The sequence below is a fragment of the Haliotis rufescens genome, unplaced genomic scaffold (genome assembly GCF_023055435.1).
Source record: "Haliotis rufescens isolate VD_foot unplaced genomic scaffold, xgHalRufe1.0.p SCAF_8, whole genome shotgun sequence".
In the NCBI taxonomy this organism is placed as follows: Eukaryota; Metazoa; Mollusca; class Gastropoda; order Lepetellida; family Haliotidae; genus Haliotis; species Haliotis rufescens.
In genome coordinates this window covers 20,576,378-20,593,537 of record NW_025964372.1, presented here as the reverse complement: position 1 = coordinate 20,593,537, position 17,160 = coordinate 20,576,378, and the positions used below count along the sequence as shown (strand labels likewise).

General features: G+C 44.2%; 1 protein-coding gene across 3 annotated transcripts in view; it reads left to right on the top strand.

Moving 5' to 3' along the window:
• The first annotated feature begins 8,136 nt into the window (after window positions 1-8,136).
• LOC124114183 overlaps window positions 8,137-17,160 on the top strand; it is a 209,670-nt gene continuing 200,646 nt past the window's right edge. For all 3 annotated transcript variants that reach the window (XM_048388931.1, XM_048388932.1, XM_048388933.1), the window contains exons 1-3: window positions 8,137-8,286; window positions 13,549-13,670; window positions 15,212-15,309. In XM_048388931.1, coding sequence (XP_048244888.1) covers window positions 8,155-8,286; window positions 13,549-13,670; window positions 15,212-15,309 — 352 coding nt within the window. In that variant the 5' untranslated portion in view covers window positions 8,137-8,154. The remainder of the gene's footprint in view (window positions 8,287-13,548; window positions 13,671-15,211; window positions 15,310-17,160) is intronic.

The window sequence follows — 17,160 nt, the reverse complement described above, 5'->3', positions numbered from 1 at the left end:
ACAAAAATAAAACTTGTGTGTATTATCAAAATATTGTGAAGTAACCCTGCGTATTTGATTAGCAAATCAGCAACTTATTTTGAAATTATAAACGGGCATTCGGTCAACCTTGCCAAACTCCACGATGACAGTTACATCATGATCATTTGCCATCACACTTTCTTGTGGAAGTATCGTGGTATTTTTGAGTCCTATAAAGCTCTCGAACCCACACGAAACCCGTTTGCAGGGCCTAGATGAATAGTGTTTTTAAATATTTAACTTAAAAACCCACATGTGTAAAAACTAGTGGGTAACAGAAATTTGAATACCCAGATATAATTACTGATACCCAATGATTTTAAAATGCATGGGTAAAATACCCACAACACCAAAAGCTTATCTGGAGCTCTGTGTTCCCATCAAATTATCAATGATTTTAGCCAGCCCTAGTGTGTCTGAGTGTGTGTGCTGGAGTGTGAGTCTGTGCAAAGGATACAGTGTATGGCTGAGATTTGAATGGTCCTAGTGGCTAGGTCTGAATGTAATTTATGTTGAACATAATCATCCTGAATCACGTTTATACCTCTCACACAACGCATTTGTGATGAAACTGTATGGATGCATACTTGTCATTGGTTTCATGTGAATGTATGTTTGGGTGTCAACGAAATGTTCATGCTGAACCATGTGTTTATATATATATATATATGTATGTATGTCTGTATGCATGTGCATATCTATGTACATACAACAGCTGTGTATGTTTGTATATATCGTTATTACTCACAGGTTGAAGATATCACTGTTTAATAAACATACAGATGTATCACAGATTGTGTAATAACATCCGGTGCATACCAGACTCTTTTTTTATACATCAGCTGATCATTGGAATAGAGGCGTCCGTTGCACATTGGAACTGTACACAACGTTTACACTATTCCCAGACAGATTTAAACTGCTCCAGATAGACACTGCTGCTTTTCACAGTATTTTAATCGTTGTAGCATCAAAATGTTTCAGAGTATTAACAATAATAAAACTTCATGTGGAAGTATATTCACATTAGTCGCACATGTATCTATGACCTTGAACTTCATTTTGCAAATGAGAGTAGTCCCCCTTGAACCAAGTGGACACAAACTCCTTCCCAGTGTGTGACACCTTCGATACACTGCCAGTAATATAGTACATAGAGCTCCGCAAACGTTACGGTCATCAGTCAGTTTCATAACATATTACCTACCTGCCGACTCCCATCTTCCCGAGGCAAGGGAGTTAACTGACTATAAAAATCCAGTTTCAACCCTTGCCGCATTTGGCTGGAATTTTGGAGTAATATTCTGGCTGGTCTAACGAGTCTATTGCATGGTCCAATCAAAATCGCATAAGGAAATCGAAATCGGGTTTGTCAACTGCCGTGCAGATTTCGGTCCATGTCAGGGTTTGCAAATCATGTGTACCCTCAACATAGTATAAACAGATATTTTGCAAATCTTTTCATGTTTATAATCAAGGTGCTCACATGATTTGATGCACTTCGTGAAGTAAGACCTGTTTTATTACAATATACATATACATCTTGATTATCGATCAGATCCACTGGGCGCGGCCAGTGTATATTTGTGTACATGTACATTTTTTGTACATACGACAGCTGTATATGTTTGGGGAATAAGAGGAATAGAAATGTTCACGGTTGTTTGTTATCATTATTGAACAGTCTGGACTACACAGGATGCTACAACCCTAGTCTATCTCCCAGACCCCGGGGAATAAATTAAGACAGGATTCCAACACAAGTCTAGAATTTATTTTAGATCGCCCCAGATCTCTGAAATTAAGCATGTGGGCACCAATTGAATTATATTTTGTAGATATGTATTTTTGAATAAGATAACTCGAGTACTGGGGAAATATTTTCGTCTACTCAACTCTCTGCACTATATGAAGATTTCAAAAACTCAAAGTATAGAACCTCCGTGCACACACCCCTGCCTGAAGCTTTAGTTAAAATATGATTTCTCTATTACTTAACCACAGAAGATTCTTTGCACAATATAACATGGATAAATTCCTTGGATTTTACCAAGTAACTTACTGCATCAATTCTCCGTCAGAAGAGGCCGTGGCTTCCTTGCACTGGATGCCTTCCTGTACCCTTAGGGGGGCACGGGTGGCCCAGTCGTCTAAGGCGCCGCGATTCGCTGTGCAGAGTTGCGTCCGTTGGGCACGCCAGAAACCTATGATTGTGGGTTCGAATCCCGGTTCGCCCCGATTATGTTTCTAGGTTTTTCAGCACCATACCCGCCCTCGAAGTAACTGTAATACTGTTAAAAGCGCCGTTAAACCCAGCTCACTCACTCCTGTACCCTTACCTCTGGGGAAGGGTAGGTCCCCAGTGAGACGACAAATGAGTGTGATTGGGATGTATGACTGTCCTGACTTGCCGGATCATTGCTCATTCTGTCAACCACTTGTTTGATTTGCCCTTTTATTTACAGGCTCTCAAAACCAAGCTGGAATATCACGTACTCACGTTACAGTTTCAGTTTTCATGTAAAGTCGGGGACAGGGAGCATGTCCACATGGCACTGCGGTCTTTTGCTTTTTATGTTATTTCACAGGACCATGTAACTAATAGTAACTAAACAAACTTCCAAAAACTTCGTCTGTGAGGATATTATTATTAGTAGTAGTTGTAGTAGTAGTAGTAGTAGTAGTAGTAGTAGTAGTACTAGTAGTAGTAGTAGTAGTAGTAGTTACATGATCCTTTGATTGTTTAGTCGTAGGATAATATTTCGTATCTACATTATTTTTCAAAATAATGACATTGAAAAACCATGTGTGTAATTTCCGGTACTTTCTGAATAGAATGCAGACGATGACCTTTTCCAATTTAGCACCTACTGCATAGCAATGAAAAACAGGATGTTTTTTTTAATTTCTAAACTATTCATTGTTGAACTTCAATGACACATGCACGTCGTTGTAAATCAAACAAATCGTATATATTTACATGTCGCCGATTTCATACCTTTCTTATGTCAAAAATGACATTTCGTCGCTACATAAAACCGTAAAAACATTTTGCTACACTGAAATAACGGAAAGATGAAAGAGACCATATCCTCTTGCACGTCCAAACTTGGTTCAAATGTAATTTCCGACCATAGTGCATTAGGGACTGGTCAGGTGACCCCTTTGGGAAACCATGCATGTGTAATAGATAGCAAAGCTCTTGGAAATGTGTATTCGACAGTATCACTAAGATAAATCAAAACTGCCAGAATATGTTCGTTGTTTAACGCCGCACTCAGCAATATTCCAGCTATATGACGGCGTTCTGTAAATATTCGACTCTGGACCAAACAGTCCAGTGATTGACATCATAAGCATCGATCCACGCAATTGGGTTACGATGATTTGCATCAACCAAGTCAGCAAGCCTGACCACCCGGTCCCGTTATTCGCCTCTTACGACAAGCATAGTCTTCAGAATATAATGACTTTATTGCCATTTGAAATAAATTCAGATACCACAAGACGACGTCCACGCGCATACATATAACGAGGCCGAAGTGTGCGTAGAACCTTTCCCGAAGCTACAAATACATTTTTGATTCATTCGGGTAATTCCGATACGACCCTAATTTCAGAAATATTTGTTGTAATCCCTGGTTTCTAGGTTTCGTAGCCTGTGGATATACTAGAGTATTGTTTTACTATGAGACGGGGAATAATGACATACATATGGATAGATGAGCAGCACTTAACTGTAACCTGAAAATGGAATCCCTTGTTTCAGCTTAGATGTACTCTTGCACTTGAAGCACCTGCACATCTGGTTCTTCATAGGTCACGTGACGGGGCCGATCTGTATCAGTGTTTATAAACACGTGCACCGACGTCTAAGGCCAGCTATTAGCCAGACAAACTCCAGAGACCATTTACCCTGACAAGTGACCTCTTCATCAGCGAGGTCAAGTCGAGATGTTTATAAACTTTGGGAACTTCTCGCGGACTCAAGGTCGTTAATTCAGAGACAGAAATAACACAATCTTAAACCGTTGATGAGAACCATCCCTGGAAACATGACGTCTAAAATGATGAAAGAAAGTGGACAGAATTCCTCCCGCAAACCCGCCTCGCCCCTGAAAGCTTCTTCAATATGTAAATAAACGATTCAGGATGGATTAGGATGGGTATACCAACTCAATCCATTCTTAGAAAAACACAATACACAAAAAACAATCGAGTAAGATGATGTCACATGACTTGTTAAAAGTCTGACGGTCGAAATGCGTATATCGAACGACGGATATAACGAACTAAAATCAGTGGTCCCTTTGAATTCGTTATATCCGTAGTTTACTGTATAAGTAATTCAGGTTTCCTATCACCAACATTCAAAGAGACAATAAAGTCTAAATTCAACTCTTTTCAACATGCTAATGCAACTAAAGGCACAGGAAACAAACTTAGGACGTACGGTACAGTTAAAAATTAAATAAAATTAAAAACCCAATTTCCGTCACTAAAATAAGAAAATATCGAGTGCACTTTTCTGAACTAAGATTAAATACCATAAATAACTACAGAACTTGGAAGACATACAAAGCACACCCCACTACATCAGAGACTAACGGGATCGGGTGGTCAGGCTCGCTGACTTAGTTGATGCATGTCATCGATCCCAATTGCGTGGATCGATGCTCTTGATATTAATCACTGGATTGTCTGGTCCAGACTCGTTTATTTACAGACCGCCGTCATATAGCTGGAATATTGCTGAGTGCGGCGAGCCTGACCACCCGATCCCGTTAGTCGCCTCTTACGATAAGCATTGTGGCCTTTTACGGCAAGCATGGGTTGCTGAAGGCCTATTCTACCCCGGATCTTCACGGGTCGTATAAACAGGTAGTCCTGCACCATGGTATTGTTGCATTAAATTTGACCAAGGCCAACCTATGTTAAAACAGTCTAGCTAGTTGTACAGAAATTAGCATTAGAAAAAAACACGCTTTATAGTGAGTATGGTTCTACGCCGCTTTTAGCAATATTCCAGGAATATCACGGCGGGGGACACCAGAAATGGACTTCACACATTGTACCCATCTCGGGAATCGAACCCGGGTCTTCGGCGAGCGAACGCATTAACAACTAGGCTACCCCACCGCCCCTGTAGTGTGTAATGAAGGTTTTGGTTCAGTCATGTTTCATTTAAACCAGACATGCCAGGAAAAAACACACAGAAAAGGATAAAAGATCGCAAAAAGTAAAGAATATATTACAGAACCATTTATGAGATAATTACAAATTCATTTTGGAAAACGGCGCATAGATGTTCGTCCTGAATTAAACTTCACGATCAATGTATTTACACGGAGTTTCAGTTCGGTTTATAGTCGTTAATATTTCTGTTGTTTGTTTGTTTGTTTGTTTGTTTGTTTGTTTGTTGTTTAACGCCACACTCGGTAATAATCCCGCTTAATGATGGCAGTCTGTAAATAATTCAGTCTGGACCAGACAATCCAGTGATTGACATCATGAGCATCGATCTACGCAATTGAGATACGATGACATGCGTTAACACAATGAGCGAGCCTGACCACCCGATCCCGTAAGTCGCCTCTTTCCACAAGCATAGTCGTCTTTCACGGCAAACATGGGTTGCTGAAGACCTTTTCTAACCCGGATCTTCACGGGTCATTTCTAACTGAATATTATCAGAAATGTTATGAGATTCTTTTCAAAGTTGGTAATAATACAGAGGGTCGGTTGGGTAGCCCAGTGGTTAACGCCTTCACACGTGACGCCGATGACCTGGGTTTGATTCCCCACATGGATACAATGCGTGAAGCCCATTTCTGGTGTATTGCTAAATACTCACTGGATACAGCGAGGATACAGGTAAGGATACAGCGAGAAGAATGTCCAGTGACATAGTGCTGACATGATCGAACGTTTCCTGAATTTTCTGATGTCACATATCTTCACGAGGCAAGAGAGTGAACTGACTTTAAAAGTCCAGTTTCCACCCTTGCCGAACTTGGCTGGAATTCCTGGGCTCGATCGTAGCGCCACGAGTGGTTATCATGAGTTACGTCCCTTCTAAGCCTCTCCTATGGACCAATCCGATTCCACCACTTGCATTTGTTTCAAACAAAATGGCGGCGCCCAGTCAAGACGATCTGATCGATAATCAAGATCTATATTGTGATAAAACGGGTCTTACATCGCGAGGTGCATCAAATCACGCAAGCACCTTGATTAAAAACATGAAAAGGTTTGGAAAATATCTTTTGACAACGACTTGGCGATGCACATGCTTTGCAAATCCTGCAATCGACCGAAATTGACACACCAGTTTACGAACCGGATTTCGATTCCGTTGCGCGATTTTGATTGGACTATGCATAGACTCGTTAGTCCAGCCAAAATGTCACTTCATAATACCAGCCTAGTTCGGCAAGGGTGGAAACTGGACTTTTATAGTCAGTTAACTCTCATGCCTCGGGACGATGGATGCCACGTGTCTCCACCAACATCACTGCAAACATGATACCATGTGATTAAACAGACAATAATCTTTTTGAGTCGATGACCACAGGACAAAGAGATCAGTTTTTGATCTGTTAACGTAGATTAGATTTCGACAGTCGGGATCGGACATCCCGCCACCTGTGTTCATTCAACACGTGGTCCAGAAATCGTGACGAACACTGGACCAGATCCCGAACACAGACAAATGTGACTGTCAAATCTGTAACCAAGTAGAAACATGTAAAACTTCCAAACCATTTCAGCCGAACGAAGCATCAACAATGACAATCTCAGGGTTATCGTGGCTCCGTTGTGGAGCACGTAACCATCGAAATGTTTCTAATGCGCAGAGGACCAAACAAGTCCTGTACACATTGTTTGGTCTTTCTTGTTTAACACTGCACTCTGCCACATTCCAGCTTTATGACGGCGGCCTGTAAATTATCGAATCTGGACCTAACAATCCAGTGATCGATATTGTGAGCAACGATCCACCCTGTCGGGGTACGATCACATGCAACTGACCAAGACTGAACACCCGGTTGTCTGTTCGCCTTTTTCGACCAGCATAGGTTGCTGGGGACCGTGTAAAAAGTTCAGTTTACTCGTTATAAAAAAGAAAAATCAAAATTTGTATTAAGATAACATGCTTCAAAGACGGTTACTTAAAAGTTAAAAGGATTTGTCTTATGTGAATTCTTGTGTGACAATTAATTGGGACGTTACAAGATCATTATGAAGACTGCATGGGTTACAACATGGCGGCTCATTCACTCACTCACACAATAACTCGCCGCCGTCATATAGTTGGAATAATGCTCAGTGCGCTGTTAAACAACAAACAAACAAAACTCACTCACTGTGTAATGATAGTTTGGCTGCAGTGAGAAAATATAACGTTTTTAACCCCGCTCAGCACCGGAACCCATTCATCTCCGTTTAATAACTGTTAATGCCATCAAGTGTTACATGGGGATTCCGGGTGGTTAAGTCGGTGACTTGGTTGATAACGTGTCATCGTACCCCGACGACGTGGTACGTTGCTCATAATATCGACCACTGGTTTGTCTGGTCCAAACTTAATAATTTACAGGCCGTCGAGTAGTCTGTGTTACAGACCCTGAAACAAATATATTCAATCCAGCTCTTGCAAGTCTATAATATTTGGCAAGTCTATATTACTGCAGTTTCCGAAAAAGAATAAAGTATCTCGGCTCCTTTTTATTATATCATTTTAAGATAATTTAAGAACTGTTTTTTTCTGAAAAATATGTTCATTTTAGAGACTAGATGTAAGTATAGCCGCTGGTATAAAGCTGGACAATTGCTGAGCACAGCGCCAAACAACAAACAAACTGGAAATGAATAACCGAACGGGAAACGAACATTCTAGCATATTTTCTGTCGAAGATAACACGAGATGAATTGTACTAAATATTTGCACAAATGCATGAAGTGGTTAGAAAAACTCTGATCAGTTCATGGTAGAACAACCCCTGATTTCATCTCATCCTCACAAACATGTAACTGACGTGAACGTTCACACTACCACGAACAATTCTCCTGAACGCAACCAGTTGCCAAACCATTCTTGTCCTGGCCGAAGCCGCGAGTTTACCATTAGACATGGATGCTCGCGCTGTTGTCGTGTTGCTCTGTGCGTTATTATGGAGGAAATCGACAGCGTCCCCCCTCCACCCCGTGGGACCGTGTCCGACAGGTGATATAACCGTCGCTCCTAACTTTACGTTTTCTCAGGTAAGTTCGTTAATTAATTATAAGAAGTTTTTTGTAGGAAACAATTTTTTCTTGAAGTCAATTGTACGTGCATTTTTGACAAGTGATATTACTTACAAAATTGTATAACATGTAAAATGAAGAAGTAAGTTTATAGTTACTTGGCTTCATAAGTTTTCCAGCTGTGTAATGTGACTTTATGCCAAGTACTGAAGTGTTAACAGCCAAGGTTCAACCTCCCTTAACCAAGACAGAAGATGGTGGCCCGAAATTAACGTCATAGCGAAGTCGTTGTAAAATATCCACAATACCAGGCAGCGTTGTTTTACTTTTTGTTTCATATTTAAAATCAATAATAGACTGAAACCTCGTTACCTCACGACCATAACCCGAACTCTCATTTAAGCCGATGTATTGTCCCAACATGGTCCTTATCACACTGTTAGTCTGTCTTACAGTCCCCGAACCATATTATTTTCCCTGCCACACAGCTCTTTCTGTAATTCAAAAGCACTAAATGGAGCAAGTCTAGATATTCCTGAGGATCTTCCATCTCAGTGGAGCTCCTTTTCAATTTAAATGAGCTATTTGTTTCTATCAAAAATATACTTTCAAAGACTAAGCTACTCTACCACACTGTATGTGGGTTATGCGTGTTTACTGCTTGTATGTCTAACTGCAGACAACTCGATGTCAAGGATGGTCCCCGACAGTTGACGACTTTAGTCATAAACTGTTGCAATAACAAATTCAGTATATTCTGTAACAACTTCACTGCCGGGGAAAACATTACACATGTTATCAAAACGTTTCTAGGCTGAAAACAGTCGCCGAAACACTGCAAACGGAATGTCCAAAATACAACTATATGACACCCGTATCAAATGCATCACCATCGAATAACCTCTTCCTGTTTGTTTCATTTTTAGCCACCATAAACAATGAGAGGGATATTCCGAGAGGGATATTCCGACAGTTTATATTCTACACACTTTCAGCTTACTTATGCCCTGTACGTATTGAAAATATATATGCTACACAATCTATCCTAATACCTAAAATGATATTTTCATTCATTACTAGAATGTTGTCAGATAAGTCTTACTGTATTCAGGAACAATATTTTTTTCCAATTAAAGAATAATGATACCAAATTAATTTGTTTTATTAATTCAGATAACCATTAGTATTCTGAGTACATAACTACGGACCCAGGAAGACCCGGGAATATAGAATATAGAGAATATAGATCTTCAGTAACCCATGCTTGTCCTAAGAGGCGACTATGCCGTAATGGCGACTAACGGGATCGGGTAGTCAGGCTCGCTGACTCGGTTGATGCATGTCATCGTGTCCCGATTGCGTAGATCGTAGCTCACGATGTCAATCAATGGATTGTCTGGTCCAAAATGATTATTTACAGACTGTCGTCATATAGCTGGACTATTGCTGATTGCGGCGTTTAACAACAAACAAACATAATTTTGAATACAAATTAACATTTTATGCCATAGGTCGTTTGTTGGCGTGAAATAATTAATTGTGCGAACATTCCACGTCTTTGGTTAACAGTTCAAGGATTCTACATTATTGTACGTCTTTGATGTAAGGGTTACTCGAGCTGACTGGAAGAATGCTGGGAATGGTGCGGCCAGCGGTCGGAGTCTGTCTGACTGTCTTGTGGTCGGGTTTCACAATAGCTCGTTACTCAACCCTGTCACCGACACCTCGGTACTGCGCGTTAATTGTGGGACGGGGTCAGGGGTCAAGGAGATATCCCTCCTCCCGGTGCGAGTCTCCCCCTTCTAAAGCTATACATCAAATCGAGCTGGTGTCGAGAGTGCCTATGTTAACCGAGTTGCATATCTCAAGAAGATATGTTTGTTTGTTTATGTGTTTTTTGTTGTTGCACTCAGCAATATTCCAGCTATATGATGGCGGTCTGTAAATAATCGACCCTGGACCAGACTATCCAGTGATTGACATCATGAGCATCGATCTACGCAATTGGGATGAGATGACATATAATCTTGACCACTCATCAGTGTAGTATCTACTGTGTAATGACATCACTAGACTAACTTCGTCTCTGAAATTAACATATCGTACAGAAAAAAACAGTTGTTAAATTGTCTTAATAAAAATATGATAAAGAGCCCAGAGACTCTCTTCATTTCCTGATACTGCAGTAATCTAGACTTGCCAAACATTATAGACTTGCATCTGTAAGACAGACTATGACATCACTGTGAAGCCCGTTTCGGGTATCCGTAGTAGACATGCATAGGCATCGATCTTCCGCTTGTTTCACAGTAAAGTCCGCGTTATGATAACATCCCCTTAACTGATTTAACTGCTCAGTCTTTCGTGAGGTAGTGAGTGAATTTTTGTTTAGCACAGCACTATAACCTGCCGGGCCAAAGAAAGTCTACACCTCCGTTTCATGGTGGCTAAAATTCAAATAAACAAGAAACGGTTCGATGGAGATGTCATTGATACGGGTATGGTGTCGGGCCGGTGATGACCGGGAAGGCGAACGTAATTTCTAACTCTGAGGGATTGATTTTCGCCTTCCCGGGCCATAACCACGGGTATCATATAATAGTTGTGTTTGTGTTCTTACAAGTACGTTGGGATCGTTTCGGCGACTGTTTTGATCAAATCCAATTTTCAAGTATATACCTTCTTATGCCTGGCTGTTTATCAGCAAAACTGCGGTCTGTAAGTAACCGAGACTGAGATTAAATTACATATGCTCAGCCGAGTGTCCGTTCCTGACCACCCGATCGACATTTTAGGCGCTGACGAGAATGAGGTACTGGGCGCAATCTGACTAGGAATCTCCACAAGGGCAAACCTCTGGTGGGCGTAAAATATGATAAAATCCGCCCCGATTCCTGGTGTAGTCGTGGTAGTGGAGAAGGATTATATCTTCACACGTTGATGACGGTTCATATACTCGGAACTGCACACGACCCGTCTTTGCGGTGGAGGGAGTGTGTATGTTTTTACGCCGCCTTTAGCAATATGAGTGCGAAGAACATCAGAAATCAGCTTCATACATTGTACCCATAAAGGGATTCCAACCTGGTTTACGGCGTGATGATTGGTTTGTTGGTTTGTTGTTTAATGCCGCACTCAGAAATATTCCAGCTAAATGGCGGTGGTCTGTAAATAATAAAGTCCAATGATTGATATCATGAGCATCGACCCACGCAATTGGGATCGATGGCATGCATCAACCAAGTCCGCGAGCCTGACCACCCGATCCCGTTAGTCGCCTTTTACGGCGAGCATGGGTTGCTGAAGACCTATCCTTCTACCCCGGATATTCACGGGCGTGATGAGCTAATGTTTTATCCATAAGGCAACCCCACCGCCCCTCTCTCTCTCTCTCTCTCTCTCTGTGTGTGTGTGTGTGTGTGTGTGTGTGTGTGTTAACTAGCAGAAAAAATACAACCCTTGAAAGCTGTTACACATTTGTATAAAAAATAGTTAATATTGTCAAACTATGCCCGAGGAAGGATCATACTTCAAGGCTGTTTTGATCACTGCTATTGGTAAAATCAGTTGACAAATATTGGACAACGTACTAAAATTATGTCTCAAACGAAAATCAATTACCAGGTAGCGATACTTACGTTATCTCCGAATGTCTGGTCCAGACTCAATTATTTAGACGACGCTGTCATTCTGCTGGAATAGTGCTGAGTGGGTCTAAACTGCAATCACACATAGTTATCTCCCCTGATTCGTGAGCGCTAGCACCACCGACGGAAAACGCTAGTTACAAAGCGAGCTGAGTCCCTTGTCAGACAGCAGCGAAGACGATATGACATGGTGTGTAGACCACAGAAATATATGTCCCATGATATAATGGCTTATTGTTTAGCTGTGATAAAAATCAGCCAGATGATAAGTTAAGATTAGAATTGATCTGCAGCAGCCTATACTTGTTGAAAATGGCGACCTAATGAATCGGGTAGTCAGGCTTGAGTTGGTTGCCTTTGAACATACCCGGATTTGGGAGGGGTGGGGATGTGTGTGTATGCGTGTGTGTGTGTGGGTGTGTGTGTGTGTGTGGGGGGGGGTGGGGGGGGGGGGGGGGGTGGTGGGGGTTTGGTGGTGGGGAGTGATGTGGTGTGTGTGTTACTCTTAGCACCATTCACATTGGATCATCTGGGCTGGTCCAGACCAGATTATTTACAGACCATCGTCATATAGTTGTGATATTCACTGAGTGCGCGTAAAACAAAGAAACTAAACAAAAATCAAAGACACCCTTTTAACCAAAAGTGGTCCAATGTATGGGCAGCCATTCGGAAAAAAAATACAACGTTGAAATGTGACAAACTAGGGCTGGGACTGGTAACTCGGGTACCCGGGTCGGGTGGGTACTGAGTAAGACCCGGGTACCCACAGGACTACCAGAACCCGTGGTTAGTCACGTGATATATTGTTTAATGACAAAAATTATCAAGAACTCTATGGTTACACTACAAGTCACTAATGTTCGCACTTCTTTCTGACTAAGCACCCATTCCTTCTGATTTTTCATATGGTTGAATAAAGATATAACTTATTTCAGCTTCAGTGTATGCATGACCAGATTGTTTAATACATGTATCTAAATACGTTTTGCCAGAGCTATGCTAAAAATGTTCCCAATCGGACTTTTTGAGACATCTGAGACCTACAGTGGCTACCCAAGTAGGGTTGGGTAATAGGGGGGTGGGTACCCGGGTAGTTAATTTGGACTCGTCCCAGCCCTATGACAAACGTACTAAATAATATATTGCAGCACCATCTGCCATTCTTTATTGTCAACGTCCTTTCACAGTTTAGTGTCTTTAATGTGCACTGACGTTCTTTAGTACACATTGTTCTTTCTTTACATATGACATCTTTTGTTTGTGAGATGTTCATTGGTATTGTTTTGTATTTTGAGTTCATTATTCGTATGTAAATAATAACCTTTATTTGTAACATTCATTGTGTATCCGCACCATTTGACTATTATTGGGTATGTTTGTCCTTTATTTCAACTTTGTATTTTTTTACCAAATGGCCACCCATACTAAACCTTCACACATACAAATCAATCGAAGCAGCATTTTCTCTTATTCTGGCGACATCTTTGGAACCATAGGTCATGTACGGTTCGTCAGTGGAAGCCATGCAGTGGGACATAAAACATATTACTCTGTTCACATGACCTCAAGTAGAGACAATAATGATCCATCATAGCGCATCACCTATGACATACAGTGTTTCTTTGTTCAGGTTGCTGGAGTTTGGTACATCTCGGAGCGTACCACGTCCATATGGGGGGAGGCGACATGGACCTCGCAGGTGTGGAATTTCGTCCTTGGCCACGATGGAACCACGGTGGTAGTGATAACTGGGTAGGTAACTATGTGTTGGGGTACAGGGCAGAGCTTCAGATAGCTGTCAGTCACCTGTCATCGACCGATATAATTTCAATTTGACAGATGGTTTGTTTAACTGGTTGGACTTTTGACCGATAGAAATGCAAAGCATGGCATCATATGTGTCAATATTTCATCAATTATATAAGTAAATAGTAACGATTAGTCCTACTTACAGTATTTGATTTAACAGAACAATGCACAGCCATAATAAAATCGTAATCAAAATTCTGAGCAATGGGTGTCTTTGCATCATACTTTCTGTATCATAGAGGTACAGGGCATTGTGTGGGGTGTTGTTAGTGATAACCGGGTGTGTAGATCTGTGTTGGGGTACAGGGCATTGTGTGGGGTGTTGTTAGTGATAACCGTGTGTGTAGATCTGTGTTGGGGTACAGGGCATTGTGTGGGGTGTTGTTAGTGATACCCGGGTGTGTAGATCTGTGTTGGGGTACAGGGCATTGTGTGGGGTGTTGTTAGTGATAACCGTGTGTGTAGATCTGTGTTTGGGTACAGGGCATTGTGTGGGGTGTTGTTAGTGATAACCGTGTGTGTAGATCTGTGTTTGGGTACAGGGCATTGTGTGGGATGTTGTTAGTGATAACCGGGTGTGTAGATCTGTGTTTGGGTACAGGGCATTGTGTGGGGTGTTGTTAGTGATAACCGGGTGTGTAGATCTGTGTTTGGGTACAGGGCATTGTGTGGGGTGTTGTTAGTGATAACCGTGTGTGTAGATCTGTGTTTGGGTACAGGGCATTGTGTGGGGTGTTGTTAGTGATAACCGTGTGTGTAGATCTGTGTTTGGGTACAGGGCATTGTGTGGGGTGTTGTTAGTGATAACCGGGTGTGTAGATCTGTGTTTGGGTACAGGGCATTGTGTGGGGTGTTGTTAGTGATACCCGGGTGTGTAGATCTGTGTTGGGGTACAGGGCATTGTGTGGGGTGTTGTTAGTGATAACCGTGTGTGTAGATCTGTGTTTGGGTACAGGGCATTGTGTGGGGTGTTGTTAGTGATAACCGGGTGTGTAGATCTGTGTTGGGGTACAGGGCATTGTGTGGGGTGTTGTTAGTGATAACCGTGTGTGTAGATCTGTGTTTGGGTACAGGGCATTGTGTGGGGTGTTGTTAGTGATAACCGTGTGTGTGGGGTTCAGGTTCGGCCAGCAGAGAGAGCCTTGTTGGACAGCCAGTAGGGAGGACCCTGTTGGACTGCCAGTAGGGAGGACCTTGTTGGACTGCCAGTATGGAGGACCTTGTTAGACAGCCAGTAGGGAGAGCCTTTTGTATGGCCAGTAGGGAGAGCCTTGTTGGACGACCAGTAGGGAGAGCCTTGTTGGAATACCAATAGGGAGAGACATGTTGGACGGCCAGTTAGCCCCTTGCATTAAGCCATATACATGTATGTTGAATACCTCATTTACTCCATTATGCATTATATAGCCAAATTTTATGAGTCAACATATTCTTTGCATGCACAACAGGACAAACATTTCAGAATCCATCTTGTTAAATTTCAGGTATAAGCCGGCCAATTCTAGATGTGCCGACCCTCTTGTGGCATTGTTGGAGTCTACAAGCATCCCAGGCAGCTTCCGCTACATGAAGCAGGACACAGGTGGGTGGGGAGGGGTCTGGACACAGGAGGGTGAGGACAGGGAGTCTGGACACAGATGGGTGGAGAGGGGCTCTGGACACAGGTGGGTGGAGAGGGGGTCTGGACACAGGTGGGTGGGGAGGGAGTCAGGACACAGGTGGGTGCGGACGGGGAGTCAGGACACAGGTGGGTGGGGAGGAAGTCTGGACACAGGTGGGTGGGGATGGGCAGTCAGGACACAGATGGGTGGGGAGGTAGTCAGGACACAGGTGGGTGGGGACGGGGAGTCAGGACACAGATGGGTAGGGAGGTAGTCAGGACACAGGTGGATGGGGACGGGGAGTCAGGACACAGATGGGTGGGGACGGGGAGTCAGGACACAGGTGGGTGGGGAGGTAGTCAGGACACAGGTGGGTGGGGACGGGGAGACAGGACTCAGATTGGTGGAGAGGGGGTCTGGACACAGGTGGGTGGAGAGGGGGTCTGGACACAGGTTGGTTTGGGAGGTAGTCTGGACACAGGTGGGTGGAGAGGGGGTCTGGACACAGGTTGGTGGGGAGGGGGTCTGGACACAGGTGGGTGGGGAGGGAGTCAGGACACAGGTGGGTGCGGACGGGGAGTAAGGACACAGGTGGGTGGGGAGGGAGTCTGGACACAGGTGGGTGGGGATGGGGAGTCAGGACACAGATGAGTGAGGAGGTAGTCAGGACACAGGTGGGTGGGGACGGGGAGTCAGGACACAGATGGGTAGGGAGGTAGTCAGGACACAGGTGGATGGGGACGGGGAGTCACGACACAGATGGGTGGGGATGGGGAGTCAGGACACAGATGGGTGGGGAGGTAGTCGGGACACAGGTGGGTGGGGACGGGGAGTCAGGACTCAGATGGGTGGGGAGGAAGTCAGGACACAGGTGGGTGGGGAGGGGGTCAGGACACAGATGGGTGGGGAGGTAGTCAGGACACAGGTGGGTGGGGAGGGAGTCTGGACACAGGTGGGTGGGGATGGGGTCTGGACACAAAGGGGATGAGGGAAGGGAGTCTGGACACAGGTGGGTGGGGAGGTAGTCAGGACACAGATGGGTGGGGAGGGGGTCAGGACACAGATGGGTGAGGAGGTAGTCAGGACACACGTGGGTGGGGAGGTAGTCAGGACACAGGTGGGTGGGGAGGGGGTCAGGACACAGGTGGGTGGGGAGGGAGTCAGGACACAGATGGGTGGGGAGGTAGTCAGGACACAGGTGGGTGGGGAGGGGTCAGGACACAGATGGGTGGGGAGGTAGTCAGGACACAGGTGGGTGGAGAGGGGGTCTGGACACAGGTTGGTGGGGAGGGGGTCTGGACACAGGTGGGTGGAGAGAGGGTCTGGACACAGGTTGGTGGGAAGGGGGTCTGGACACAAGTGGGTGGGGAGGGGGTCAGGACACAGATGGGTAGGGAGGTAGTCAGGACACAGATGGGTGGGGAGGTAGTCAGGACACAGATGGGTGGGGAGGTAGTCAGGACACAGATGGGTAGGGAGGTAGTCAGGACACAGATGGGTGGGGAGGTAGTCAGGACACAGATGGGTGGGGAGGTAGTCAGGACACAGGTGGGTGGGGAGGTAGTCAGGACACAGGTGGGTGTGGAGGGAGTCGGGACACAGATGGGTAGGGAGGTAGTCAGGACACAGGGGGGTGGGGAGGGAGTCTGGACACAGGTGGGTGGGGGTTGGGTCTGGACACAGGGGGATGAGGGAAGGGAGTCTGTACACAGGTGGGTGGGGAGGGAGTCAGGACACAGATGGGTGGGGAGGTAGTCAGGACACAGGTGGGTGGGGAGGGAGTCTGGACACAGATGGGTGGGGAGGGGGTCTGGACACAGGTGGGTGGGGAG